At 49.6% G+C, this 13,675-nt stretch overlaps 2 protein-coding genes across 5 annotated transcripts in view; one reads left to right on the top strand and one right to left on the bottom strand.

The window, feature by feature from the left end:
* Xpo7 (exportin 7) overlaps positions 1-1,065 on the bottom strand; it is an 84,054-nt gene extending 82,989 nt beyond the window's left edge. The window contains exon 1 of one of the 2 annotated variants that reach the window (XM_032918242.1): positions 949-1,065. In XM_032918242.1, coding sequence (XP_032774133.1) covers positions 949-966 — 18 coding nt within the window. In that variant the 5' untranslated portion in view covers positions 967-1,065. The remainder of the gene's footprint in view (positions 1-948) is intronic. The other variant, XM_032918241.1, reaches the window with a different exon arrangement.
* Dok2 (docking protein 2) lies at positions 527-13,407 on the top strand. 3 transcript variants are annotated; one of them, XM_032918245.1, is made up of 5 exons: positions 527-557; positions 10,359-10,640; positions 10,873-10,960; positions 11,710-11,891; positions 12,369-13,407. In XM_032918245.1, the coding sequence occupies exons 3-5, from the start codon at positions 10,924-10,926 to the stop codon at positions 12,981-12,983; spliced, it is 834 nt and encodes a 277-aa protein (XP_032774136.1). In that variant the 5' UTR covers positions 527-557; positions 10,359-10,640; positions 10,873-10,923; the 3' UTR covers positions 12,984-13,407. The 3 variants fall into 3 exon arrangements, with proteins under 3 accessions (XP_032774136.1, XP_032774137.1, XP_032774134.1); XM_032918246.1 differs by lacking the exon at positions 527-557 and adding an exon at positions 2,231-2,251; XM_032918243.1 differs by lacking the exon at positions 527-557 and adding an exon at positions 9,160-9,385.
* The last annotated feature ends 268 nt before the right edge of the window (positions 13,408-13,675 follow it).

Below are 13,675 nucleotides of genomic sequence, written 5' to 3'. Positions count from 1 at the left end.
GTTACACAGAAAATCTGAAGGTTCCTGACAGTGGATTTGCATCAGTAACTGTCAAGAGTATCAGAAGCCCCAGATAGCAAAAACTTTACCTAGTTGGAAAGAAACAGCTTGCACTTGTTCCAGCTACTACTGGGTTAGGTGTAGGCTATCTTTCCCCCCCCCCCCCCGGCCTGTGTTATTCTATAAGGAAAAAGTGGCTCGGCCCCAAAGCATCCCCCCACCCAGCTCCGGAGCATGATCAAGACCCTTCTGAGGGCTGTCTGCACCCAACCCCAGCAGCTCTGGTTTCAGACACACCCCCCTCCACCCCGTGTTTCTCCGGAGGTGTGGGCGCTCAACTCCTAGGCTATGGCAAGGGGGGACGCCAGGGGAGGCGAGCAAGGCCTCAGCTCCCATTTTGGAGGACGGGGTGCTCGGGCCTCCTGGCTGTGCCAATGGAAAGTGGGAGCGGAGGGAGTTTCAGAGCAGAGGTAGAGGGCCAGACAGGGAAAGGGGTCTCTCGGATTCGGGGGCGTGAGAAGGCGACCGGAAAGAGTGAGGAGAGCGGGGTTCGCGTGGTGAGGCTCTTTTTGTTAATCACGGAGGGCCGGCGGTGTGACCTGGGGGGCCCCTTAGGACAGTCAGCGAGGGGTCCTCTCCCTCCCGGTTTGGAGGGATTCCTAAGGGCTGCGCGGAGGCCTCGGGCCGCGGCTATGCGCGCCCACTAACCAGTCCGCCCTTCCAGCGCCTCGTGTGAGGCATGGGGCCGGGTGGGAGGGGATGGAGGAGGCCCCCGGTTCGGGAGGCGGGAAAGGCCCCGCGCTGCGGGACGGGCGGCGGTTCCATGGTTCCGAGCGGCGGCGACGCGGCCTGTCGGGTCCCGGGCAGGCTCGAGCCCCAGGGCCCGCGTGCGCCCCGCACTCGGTGGCCCCGTTCCCGCGGCCGCCCCCTCCCCCGGCGCTCGCTCACCTGCACATGATCCGCCATTTTGCTCCATTCATGCTCCTCTCAGGCCCCCCCTCCCCCCCAGCGCGCACCTCGGCCGGGGCTGCCGCCGCCGCTGCCGCCGCCGTCGCCGCTGCGCCTGCGCGCTGGGGGCTCGGCGCTCTACGCTCGTGGCGTAGTGCCGCTCGGCTACGCAGGCCCTGGCCGGTCGGCTTGGGTTGGAGAATGCGCAGCGTGGCTGGGACGGCGTAGAGGCGCGGGCAACGTCAGCGGCCCGGAGACGCGGGGTGGGAGGAAGCGGAGGGCCGTGGAAGCGCAAGGGAGGGGAGCTGGGGGGAACAAAGCTTTGTTTACATGGGTTTTAAAGGGGCCGCGCTCGAACTCGCGCGCGGGCCAGCACCGCGTGGAAGTGGATCATGCTTTCTGTCGTTCTGTGTGCTGTCATGGCACCACCCTGCACTCTGCACCCGGGGCATTGCCTGTCCACGTGCGGCCTGTTGACTTGCCTCTGGACATTTCTGCCTCCGGGCCAAAGACCTCCCACCTGGGATACCTGCACTATTCAGGACTTCCCAGGACACTGTTCTTAACTGGGCCACAATTGTGCTTGTGCTTTTCTAGCCTGTTCTACTGGACCAGGGTCATTGTTTTCTGATCCGGGTTTCACCAACAACCCCGGCAGCAATCGCCTTGTTTTTATTAATGTCTTTTTCTCCTCCATAAACAGCCATGGATACAGCCGCCAACACCGATGATAAAAAATGTAACAAGCCGCCGTTTAATCTTCCGAAATCGATTGCTATTTTGACCAGTGCTACAGGCAACTCACCCCACTTCCCCTCCACCCCCACCCCCTCCCCCAAAGGGGTCAGATGCTTAAAGAGGTGCTCAGCCGCTATCCCTCTTGGGTCGGGTGAGGGCAATATCTGAACGCCGAGGCCGAGTCCGCATCTATTTTCTGTGTTAGATAATGCCGATTCCTATTTTCTATTGGATTCCACTCTGGTTGATACTCAAGGATCCTAGATTAAATCAGCAGGTTTTTGATAGCACTAATTATGTTAAGTTTGCTAATAAGGCTACATCTGCCTTGTTGGGGTGAGGGGGTAGGGAGCGCAAAAGAAGGTGGTAGTGAGAGGCCCACAGTATTACTGTTGCGGATTTATTGGGCTGGTTTTCAGCAGTGTGTCTTCCTCCTAGTGTGTCTTCTAGTTCGCAAAGGTAGGACAAGTAGGAACTACATTACCCAGACTTCCTTGTAACTGGGGTTCGGCCAGCAAAACTGGCTCAGTGAAAGAGACTGACTCAGAAGATTTTGGAGGCAGAAGTAAGGCAGAGCTTTCAAATGTTGTTTCTGGCAAGCTCTTCCTGTTAATCTTTCACTTTCTCGCCCTCTTTTCTCCTTCTCCCTCTTCAACCTTCCAGTAGCCAATCATTAATTCCATGAGTATAAATAAGCAAGGGAGTGTGTAGGGGAGGTAGTGTCAGGGGACTCCTGACTTTGTGTTGCATGCATTACTGTTGTAGATGCTTGGGGTCTCAGTGGCAGTGACATTCTTCTTGACTGATTGGTTAGGTAGCTTTTGGTAGGCCTCTGTCCACTATCTCCTGATGTGGTTGGTTCTCCCTTTCTCTTACCTTTCTAATGGTACCTCACCCAGCTCACCCACTTAAAGTAACCTCAGAGGTAATCTTGATTTTTCAGCCTTGTTAGTCTCCACAGCCTTCACCTCCCAGTCCTGTTGAGTATATAGCTAATACACACCCAACTCAGCTCCTGTCTTCACTGCTGACATCCTGGCCTGAGACTTACATTTTTTCTAAGCTCTCTTTTGATTCCTGTTATAGTTTCCCTTCTTCCAGTATTTCTCCTTGGAAGCGCAATCCTCATACCCTCTGCAAAACTGACCCCACAAAACAGATAATGTACACTCTTGTTTAAAGCCCTTGAGAGGACTCTTACTGAGTATATGCAGTGTGGTCTGAGTCACCTCTCCTGTACCCCTGCTCCTTCACAATGCTCTTTTCCTTTCTGACTCAGCTCTTCTTGCTTGTGCAATTACTTAGTGCCTTTCCTTGTCTGAAGGTGCTGAGAACTGAAACCCCCCCCCCCAATGCAATGTGTTTCCCTTATCCTTGAAGGATATTGCCTGAAGCTACATAGCAGGGAACATCTATTTGCTGGTTTCTCCATATATACCTAAGATAAAGTTTATAAAGTAGCCATAGTAAGATGAATAATAGATAACAGAACAATGAAAATGTGGCATTGCACATTTTTTTTTAAAAAAAGGATTGCTTGTTTCTGGAGTATTTAATAGTTCTGAATTATAGTTTATGAAACCTTGGATATAGGAGGGCATACTTAATGGGGAAAGGGCTAGGGCTGGCAATGAAATTAGGGATGTATTCTGCCCTACCCTTCACAGTCAGCAACCTCTGGAGCTGAGGATCTGTCCTCCAGATCTCCAGCAGGCACCAGATCTGACCTCATCCTCATTTCTTTGCCCAATCCATCTTTCTCATGTCCACATCTCTTTGCCCATTTAAACCCTTTCTCTTGTGTGCCCAGAGCTGCCCACTGGGTAGCTGTCTTCACCTAGAAGATCCCCTGAGTAAGGAAGCCAAGAGCCAGCCCAAACCTCACCTTCCCTCAGTGTGAACTATGGAATTTCTTTCCTTTGTGACACCTTTGCTTCCAAACACTGGTGCTTGGAGACCAAGAAGTCCTCTAATTCTCTGCACCCCTGTTGTGTCTGGGAACAGTGTCTTGATTCCAGCTCATGTGGTTCCCCAGAGGCCAAGCAGAAGCTTCTGTGGTTAGTGCAGGATTCCCATAGCAAGATTCCCACTCCAGCCCGGTGAAGTTCAGCTTGATAGAAGACATGTTCTTGGTAGATTCTATCTCCTTTCAGACTATGGCTATGAGAAGAGTATCTCTCTAGCTTCCGCAGGCCAGGGACGGGATTGGGGTGTCTGGAATATGTGGGGTCAGGTTTAAAAGTTTCCAAGGAATCTGGTAAACTCGGGTGCCCCCCTGTGGTTCTCATTGGTATATATCCGGTTTCCCTTCTGGTTGGAAGGTAAGGAGCATGAAGAAAGCATCCTTTGCATTCCTAAGAGGAGTGTGCTGGTGACCTTCACAGCAGGGCCACACCGGAGCCATACGATAACGATCTGTATCCTTTTTAGGGTTGTTCTGCTTTTGATGCTTTCAAGACCGTCTCACTGTGTAACCCTTGCTGGCTTGGAACTCACGAGGAAGACCAGGCCAGCCGTGAACTTACTGCAGTTCTCTTGTTTCTACCTCCTGATGGAGTTATAGAACCTGCACTTTGGTTGTTTTGTTTTTGAGACAGACAGGGTTTCCTGGTTCTGGCTGTCTTGGAACTCTTTGTAGACCAGGCTAGCCTCAAACTCAGAGACCTACCTGCCTCTGCCTCCTGAGTGCTCAAATGAAAGCCATGCTGCATCACTGCACAAATGTGCGTTTTAAACAAGATTGGCACAGCAGAGGCAAAGACCACACAGATTCCAGGTAGACCAGACACTCTAGAGCCTAAGTTCTTAAACTCTTGGTCACAGCCCCATAGGGGATCTTGAAACTGAACGTGGAGGCTTCAGAACAGAAAAATTGGCAACTGTAAAAGGTCTCTGGACATACAAAACTAAAAATTAATTCAAAACCAAATGTATAACGAAGCTAGGGGGATTCTGGCAGTGTTCTCTGGTTGCTCTGTGAGACTGGCCAAGCCAGCTCAGTCAGTCAACAGGTTCTCCGGGGTAGGAGCAAGAATTAAAAAGAAAACAAGACAATCAGACAACACTGTAGCGTGACCCCAGCCAGTTCTGAGGCTGAGGGGTTTGTTTGTTTTCTAGTCTGCTTCTATAGCACTTTAAGTATATGCAAGTAATAAGGTCAGTTCTAGGTCAAGAAACTAGCAAGACAGTAAACAAATAGTCAAGGAACAAGCAAGGCCATAAACAAAGCCCTGTGATCACTGTTTCCAAGGGCTTATCAGGATGACCTAGTTATCTGAGCATACTTCCCTGTCCCAGCCCAAAGTCATATTCTTGCCTGAAGCCTACTTCTTTGCTCTAGTCTAAGATCAGATTCCTGCCTGAGCTAACTTCCCGACCTGGCCCAATGTTAAATTCCTGCCAAGCGTCTCCCAAAGCTTTCCACTTGAGACTTCATTGCAGCCAGGGTTCTGAACAGGCAACATGCTCACTGTTGCTGTGTGTACTGTCAAACCATGCAATGCCTGAAAGGCATGCATTAGTTCAGATACAAGATTATTATATACCATGAACTGATGTATCTTTACTGTACACCAGGTTTTTTCTGCTGCTTTGGAAACATAATGGCTTGATAATAGGAAAAAACCCCAATATTTTTCTACAGTCATTCCTCAGCACCTATAAAATTAGTATATCCTTAGATTATATTGTTAGAATATTTTATTTTAAAAACTGCTCTTTGAGTTGCTCACTTGTTTCACAAAAGATATTATAGGTATTTTGAACTTGGAATTTGCATTGAATTTCTAACAGTTTCTGATATGACTCTAAACATACTAGTGCCACTTTATACTATGTATGTATGTATGTATGTATGTATGTATGTATGTATGTATGTATGTGTTTGGGGGAAGAGGTCTTTTGTATCAAAGACATACCTTGGCAAATACCTGTGTAGCCAAGGATGACTTTGAACTTCCAATCCTCCTGCCTCCACCTCCCAAGTGTTAGGAATCCAGGTGTGGACTACCATGTCCAGCTGTACTATGTGTGAAGTGAATTCTCAGCACTGATGATTATAAAATCAGAATAGCATTCAACTTTGAAAAACATTAAAACCAGAGTTATATAAATTTATTAGCATCTGCAATTCCTGAAGGCAAGATGGGACATGGAGAGAGGAAAATTTTGAAAAACTGCTTTTCAATACTGTGTATGTGGCTTAGCTTTGCCTGAGTTGGAAGACTCTGGTTCCCTTTCAGGAGCTCTCCAGACCACTCCTAACTTCAGTTTCTTTCCTTTTCAATGAGTAGGTTGTGCGGACTGATTAATTCATGAGGTTCCCATGTCCTTCACTATCAAATATTCAGCCATCATGTAGTTATTGTGTGAAAATGAACAAGTGTACCCATCTCAGCATGTAAATTTGCTTCTGTCTTTATACTTTTGGTTATGAGCCTAGCCGTTTAATGGCTGAACCATCCCTCCAGTCCTGCTTGTCATTAATAAATGGCAGTGCATACACCAAAGACCTTTTTTTAAAGTAAGTTTATGATTGGTTATTAGTAAATGCTTGATATGCATATTTGTTTTATATTCCTGAGCCCAAGTAAAATTTCCCAGGTGATAAGGATTGAGAAGTGAAGACTCTGTGATGCTCTGAAGACAGAGGAGGGCGGTGCCCCATTCCATAATCCTAGTCATTTCCTAAGCCAGTGCTCCCACAACTCCATGGTTCTCTTTTAGTGTTTGGTCCAACTTGCTAAAATCCTGGCATCAAGGTTGGGGTGATGAGCTGGACTAACACTCCTCCATACCCCAGAGCTTTCATGCTCATTTTTCTGAGCTGTTATGGTCTGCACCCAGCACCTACAGCAGAAGGCTTGAACAACATGCAACCGACACTCCTCAGTAGAAGAAATGGGCTAAGTTATATACACACCCTTCATAGGATTGCTCCAGGAGAATGGTCTGGTCCTCAGTTTTCCCCAACTATCCTAAATTGCTTCTTCAAGCCATCTGGCCCTAAGGTGAATTTCTCCATGGAACATGGCTTTTCCCAAAAGAGATTCTCTTTCTCCATAGCATCTGCATTCTGATTAGGGCCTGAGAGAAGTTGCATTACAGAACTGGGAAGATGAGTCCATGGCTAATGGCTTTCGATGCAAGCCTGAGGACTTGAGTTTAGATCTCCAGAGTTTATGTAAGTCCATATTAAAGTAGCATCTTCAATCCCTGCAGGCATGCTGGGAGTCAGAGGCAGGAGAATTTCCAGAAGCTGCTTTTCATGGGCAAGCTACTTTGACTTATGGGAAGGTAAACAAGAGATCCTGTCTCAGACAGGTTGGGAGGTGAGGAGGGATACCTGAGGTTGGTCTCTGACTTCCACAGGTATGCTTGTATGTGTGATACACACACACACACACACACACACACACACACACACACACACACACACACACACCACTCTTGAACGATTAAAAAAAAGTTGTGCTAACTAGGCATAATGGCACATGTATTAAAGACTAGCCCATGATACATAAGACTCTGTCTCAAAAGATCAAAACCCAACCAATGAAACAAACAAATAAAAACCCTGTTGAATTAGCAATCTATCCACGCCCCCTTAACAGTTCTGTGATCTCAGGTAAGTTGCAAACAGGTGCGCTTATGCCCACCCTGCCTTTGTCAAAGAGTAGGATGTGACTGGTGAAACAGTGCATGCTAAGGACCAGCCTCTGCATGGAGAGCGGTTCTGAGAGAAGGGGTTTCTGGGAGTGGTGAAAAGAATGACTCGAAATCAAAGTTTACATCCAAGCTGATGACCTGTGTTGTGCTTGACACAGCTTTTCCAGTTTCCTTCTGTGTTCTACTTTCTCTCTATTCTGCTTCCTTGCTATTAAGATCTCTCTCTCTCTCTCTCTCTCTCTCTCTCTCTCTCTGTGTGTGTGTGTGTGTGTGTGTGTGTGTGTGTGTGTGTGTGTCTGCATGTGCACATGTCTGTTCTCCAAGTAGTTCTCTTTTTATCCTAAAAAATTATCTGGATAGCTCGCCTCCTGCAGAACATAGGTTCAGTCTTTTATTTTACATAGCAATCCAGTAATTTATTCCAGGTTTCCTTTTGATTATCTTATGAATCAGCATCCTGAGGGCCCAGCTCTTTGATTCTTAGGAGACTTCAAGCATACATTTTTTTCTTAACTTTGCAGAAGAATTCAGAGATCTGTCTACCTTTGTTAAGAACAGACAATACGCTAGTTATGTGGGACACTGCCCTGATCACACCTGGGCCTAACCTTCCACTGTTCTAGGCTGACCTTGAACTCAGGAATCTGCCTGCCTTTATACTTTCTGACAAACTGGCACATAGTTTAGCTGCCTTTGTTCTTTTAGATTCATGAAGCCCCTCATAATTCATATTGCATCCTTATATTTTGCATAGTTGAGAAATTATATTTATTTTGAACTCATGTGTTTAGAGTTCTTTCCCATAGACTTAAGAACTGTCCTAAAGGTCTCAGCATTTACCATTTTGCTGAGGCATTAGCCTCATTAGCTAACACCTTCGCCTTCTAGACTCATGTTCTCAGATTATCATGGAGTCATTAACATCGACAGAGAGGACCTTCCTCAGAGGAATGTGAAAATGTATACGTTATTACCCAAACAAGCCTCACACCCACAGAGGCATGCACACGTGTGGAGGCTCGCACCAGGGCCCTGACCCAGGGGCAGGAGCCATGTCATGTCACTCTGTCTCCAGCAGGGCCACATCAGGCTCGACAAGTATAGAATTGGGAGTTCTGAAGCTCCTGTGGCTTAAGGCAAGTTCCACTCGAAACCCAAGTGTCTGTGGAACACTTGTGAGGAAGGAAGCCAACAGCGGAGATGTACTTGGGGAGTAAATCTTTTTCTAGAGAGGATGTTCTTATTTCTAGATTCTTCACAGGGTTCTGTATGGTATGTGCTGTTGGCATGCAGGAAATACTTTCAATGGGACTGGTACGTGAGTGCATGCACACGAGCGTGTGTGTGTGTGTGTGTGTGTGTGTGTGTATGTGTGTATGTGTACCTGTGTGCATTCATGTGTGTTTTATCCGTCTGTACACAACCAGGTATCTGGCTCAGCTTTGCCTGAGCTGAGAGTCTTGGGTTCTAGGCTGGTGGCCTTATATGCCCTCCAGACCATCTCTACCTTCAGTTTTCTCTTTTCACTGAGTAGGTTATGCTGATTGACTCCAAAGGTCCTTCCAGCCCTGGAACACTCAGCATCTGGCCTGAATGTAGAGCCCTTGCTGCTGCTTTTCTTGAACAACTTGATTTGGGGTCTCTTTGTTCCTATGGCCCAGTCCTTCACACCAGTATCTACAGAAGTGCAAAATTTGGCTTCTTTTGAAATTGCATGTTACTCACTGGAAATGCAGGAAGGAAGCTTGAGGGTGAAGTGCACTCAAAAAAAAAAAAAAAAAAAAAAAAAAAAAAAGGCACACAGAGCAAGAAACCACAGGGCCTATCAGCCTGTCGTCATCAAGCAGACTAGAATAGAGTAGAAAAACTCTAGGCAGAGAGGAAATGAACTAGAGAGAAGGGGGAACAGGCCCAGAAGAGAGAGGAGAGAGGGCAGAAGCAATGGCGGGCTGAGGCTGGGATGGTCAGAATGGGGGAGATGGCCGTGAAGCAAGGCCTCCTGCATCTCCAGCAGCAGCAGACCTTTGGCAAGGTAAGAGTAAGGCTGGGCTTTGGCTGGGTGGAGCCGCTTGGAGGAGGACCTGGTTACTATCTTGGGTAGAGGGGTCTTAATGTCCCTGACCCTTATGAGACCGTGTGCTCCACCAGTTTAGACATCTTAGGGAAGACATCTCCCTTCTTGCCTTGCCTCCTAACCCAGGCCCCAAATCGCTCTCTTTGCTGAGGGTTGTTTGTCCTCGAGTGTGGGGTGGGGAAGGAAGCAGATGCTGACATCATCTCTCTCTCCCCCTCTCCCTCTCTCTCTCTCTTTGTTCTCTTGCACAGTATTGAATTCGGGGGTAACTTGGGAGGGTATGGACGGAGGAGTTGGGGGCCAGTTTGAGATGACAACAGAGGTTCCTTACACCTTTGACTGCTACTAAGCTGTGGCCTCAGGGTGTTCTGACCTCTTCCTTCCCTAGCCTCTTTGAAGGAGAAGCTCCTCTGCCTCCTGCTGTCGCCCAGCTGTGCCTACCCACACCCCCTACCTCACCCTGTCTAGGTCTCTGTCTGTCTCTCTGCTTGTCTCTCACGGTCCAATTTGTTAATCAGTGAGACAAAAAGGAAAGAAGTTGGGAATCTTTGGAGCCAGAGCCTTCCCTGTGATGAAGACTTGTTCCTGGTCTAGGCTACCATTCACCCTCTGGGCTCGGTGACTTTTGTCCCCACTACCTGGTGGATGGGCCTGTCATCTTCCTGGGCTCTGCATCCATAGGACATTTACTGCGGCCCTTGCCTAGCGGCAGATCTTGGTCTCTTGGCTGATCATCAGCTCGCTCATCTCATGGTCTCTGTTGTCTCCTCTGGCCTCTCTGGTTCGTCTGTGATGGTTCCCTTTCTTCCCATCCTGTGTTGTTGCTGTTCCTGCTCTGCTACCTCTCCTATGACTCCTCTTCTTCCCTTTCATGACTGTCTCTCCATCTCCGATTTTTTCCACTTGGCCTCTACTTGCCATACTTGCTCAGAAGTGGCGCCGGTTCACAGCCGTGTTATATGGAGAGTCTGGCTGTGCCCTAGCCAGACTAGAGCTCCAGGATGGCCCGGAGAAGACACGGCGAGGAGAGGCCACTCGGAAGGTTGTTCGCCTCAGTGACTGCTTACGGGTAGCAGAGGTAGGCAGTGAGGCCAGCAGTCCCCGGGACACCAGTGCCTTCATCCTGGAGACCAAGGAGCGTCTGTACCTGCTGGCAGCCCCCTCAGCAGAGCGCAGTGATTGGATACAGGCCATCTGCCTGTTGGCTTTCCCGGTGAGGTGTACAAAATAGCCCATAGGCACACAAGGGGAGGGCAATGTTAGATACTTCCTGTGGGCAGGTGGTGAAAGAAACAAAACTCTCTTTTAGGGGAGTTCTTCCTTAAGGGAACCCAGTTTGAAGTGCACTCACAACCAGAAGGCTGGGTGTGAGCTGAAAGTGTGGGTCAGAGGGAGGCTTTGGGGTGAGTTCTGGTGCTAAGACCTGGGACCGTCTGCCTCCTCAGGGGCAGAGGAAAGAGTCACCAGGTCTGGAGGAAAAGAATGGCAGTCCCTGCATGGAGGAGAATGAGTTGTATAGCAGCTCTACTACAGGTAAGGGTTGGGGCTGAGGGACACTCTTAGTGTGGGCGGGAGGAGGCCTGGGCTGGCTGCAAGGTCAAGTCTTCCTGCCTTGTGGTTACCCTGGGCCCAGCTTATCAGCTTCTCCCTTCCTGGCTTCTTGGTGTGGCTCAAGGTTGTTGGAACCCAGCCTGCCTGTCACTCCCTTGGCTCAGCCTGACCTGCCTGACTGAGGCTGAGGGTCTTGGTCTTGACTCTCTCTCTTCGTGGGTCCTAAAGTGATTGTGTGAGGAGAGAATCGCTTTGTGACTGTCTGGTTGTGCAGGGCCTCCTGTGAATAGGGAACTGTAGTGCTGATAAGAGAGGCCTAATTCTTGCTTGCTTTGTGCTTTCTATGCTCCTCATGGAGACACAGGAGAGAAATGCTTCCATTAAAGGTCCATCCACAGGAAGGGTCACTGGCCATAGGAGGGTCTTAGGGTCAGGCTTCACTCGTAGCTTAGCATCAGGGACTTGGGGAGAGATGGTGTGCACAAGCTGCAGCTCTGGCACCAGTGGCAGGAAGGATGTGGGCCCAGCACTGGGGCGGTGTGGCTGAGGGCATGAAGGATGCCTTCCAGGGGAGTAGGTGGGATCAGCGACCTAGGCTTTAAGATCTGTAGTGGGATCACAGGTAACACGAACAGGTTTTTCTCGAGAATTTCTGGCATGCTTACTAAGGATGGGTTGGTGTGGAAGAAGTCCACTGTTTCCTGTAGCTGCTTTTCTTTCCTTCTCCCCAGGGGTCTGCAAGGAATATGCAGTGACCATACGACCCACAGAAGCCAGTGAGCGCTGCCGGCTCCGAGGGTCCTATACTCTCCGGACCGGGGTGAGTGCCCTGGAGCTGTGGGGTGGCCCTGAGCCAGGCACACAGCTATATGACTGGCCCTACAGGTTTCTGCGACGATTTGGGCGTGACAAGGTGAGTGAACCGAGCAGGCTGAGACCAAAGATGAGTTACTTAAGAGGAACAACCAGGAAGGGGCAGAGAGCCATTCGAGAATGGAGCGAGCCAGCAGGGGTAGGAGGACCCGGGAGGGGAAGGAGGGAAAGCCAAGAGGTCTAGGTAAGGAGATATGACTTAGAAGGGATGGGGCGGACAGAAGAGCTGTTGACACTTGAGCCATGTGTGGAAGGAAGAGGATGCCAGGTATGGTGGCACACAACTATAATGTTGGCACAGAGGAGGCTGAGGTAGGAGACAACAGAGTTGAAGGCCCTACCTGGGCTACATAGTAAGAACCTTTCCCCAAGTAAACAACCGACCTCAATTAAAAAAACGCGGGGGTAAAAGGACAAGAGCTCAAAAAGAAGTTTCTGATGCAGAGGCCTGAACGTCTATATTTGGGTGGAGGTCCAGGAAAGAACAGTTCCACAACCTTTCCCCCCCTCACTGTAGGTGACCTTTTCCTTTGAGGCTGGCAGACGCTGTGTCTCTGGAGAGGGCAGCTTTGAGTTTGAAACACGACAAGGCAATGAGATCTTCCAAGCCCTAGAAAAGGCCATTGCTGCCCAGAAGAATGCCACCCCTTCTGGGCCTCCGACCCTGCCAGCCACAGGGTCCATGATGCCTACTGCGCTGCCTCGACCCGAAAGCCCCTATTCCCGGCCCCACGACTCTCTGCCTTCTCCATCCCCTGGCACACCGGTGCCTGGCATAAGGTCAGGGGGCCCTGAGGGGGAATATGCTGTGCCTTTTGACACAGTGGTTCACTCCCTGAAGAAGAGCTTCAGGGGCATCCTGACAGGTCCTCGTCCACTCCTTCCTGACCCACTATATGACAGCATCCAGGAGGATCCTGTGGTCCCTCTACCTGACCATATATATGATGAACCTGAGGGTGTGGCTGCCCTCTCCCTCTACGAGAGATCACAGAAGCCCTCAGGGGAGACATGGAGGGAGCAGGCCACTGCTGATGGGGGTACCAACTCCCTCCAGCAAGACTCCTCTGTGTCTGGCTGGCCACAGGTAACCGAGTATGACAATGTCATACTTAAAAAAGGCCCAAAGTAAGGGGATGGCCAGGAAATGGGATATGTGGCTCCCAAGGAGGACTTTGGAAGATGTGGATGGGAAATGGGGGACTTCTGGGAGAGTCCTTTTTTGGTTACTGTCCCTTCCTGGGCCCAACGTTTGCTGTGCCTTATTTGTGTACTGTGTGAGTCACTAGCTTGGAGCAGGAAGAGGGCCCTGGGGGGACCCACCCTCCTCCTACACTTTTCCACTTCCTCCCACTGCCTTGGGTCTAAAGGGAACTGGGGCCATTTCTCTTAAAGACAAAGGATTTCCACAGATGTCCTGGCTCCTTGGACATCCAGGCCTTCTGCCTATAGATGTTCTGACCCTTGGACAACCCTGGCTTCAGGGTAACAATAAGAGTGGCAGTGTCCCGCCCTGGCTCCCAGAGTTTTCTAGACATTAAACCAATTTTGAACTACTCCTTTGTGGCCTGAATGCTGTGAGGTTGGAAGAAGCTGGGGCTGACCTGCTGAATGCTTCTTCCCCTGGCTGTGATGTCTTTCCTGGGCCTATACCAGGTCCTCAGCATCTGTCTGCAGAGTCAGAGGCCCCAAAGGTCTGGGTCCCTAGGAAAATGTTTATCTTGATCTGTTTTCTGTTGCTATAACTGAATACCATAGTCTAGGTATTTTGTGAAGAAGAAAGATTTTATTTTCAGCTTATGGATCTTCAGGCTGGGGAGTCCA

This window comes from Rattus rattus, chromosome 12, assembly GCF_011064425.1.
Source record: "Rattus rattus isolate New Zealand chromosome 12, Rrattus_CSIRO_v1, whole genome shotgun sequence".
NCBI classification, from domain to species: Eukaryota; Metazoa; Chordata; class Mammalia; order Rodentia; family Muridae; genus Rattus; species Rattus rattus.
Note: the sequence above shows the minus strand (reverse complement) of the source record. Positions and strands in the feature narration are given on the sequence as shown.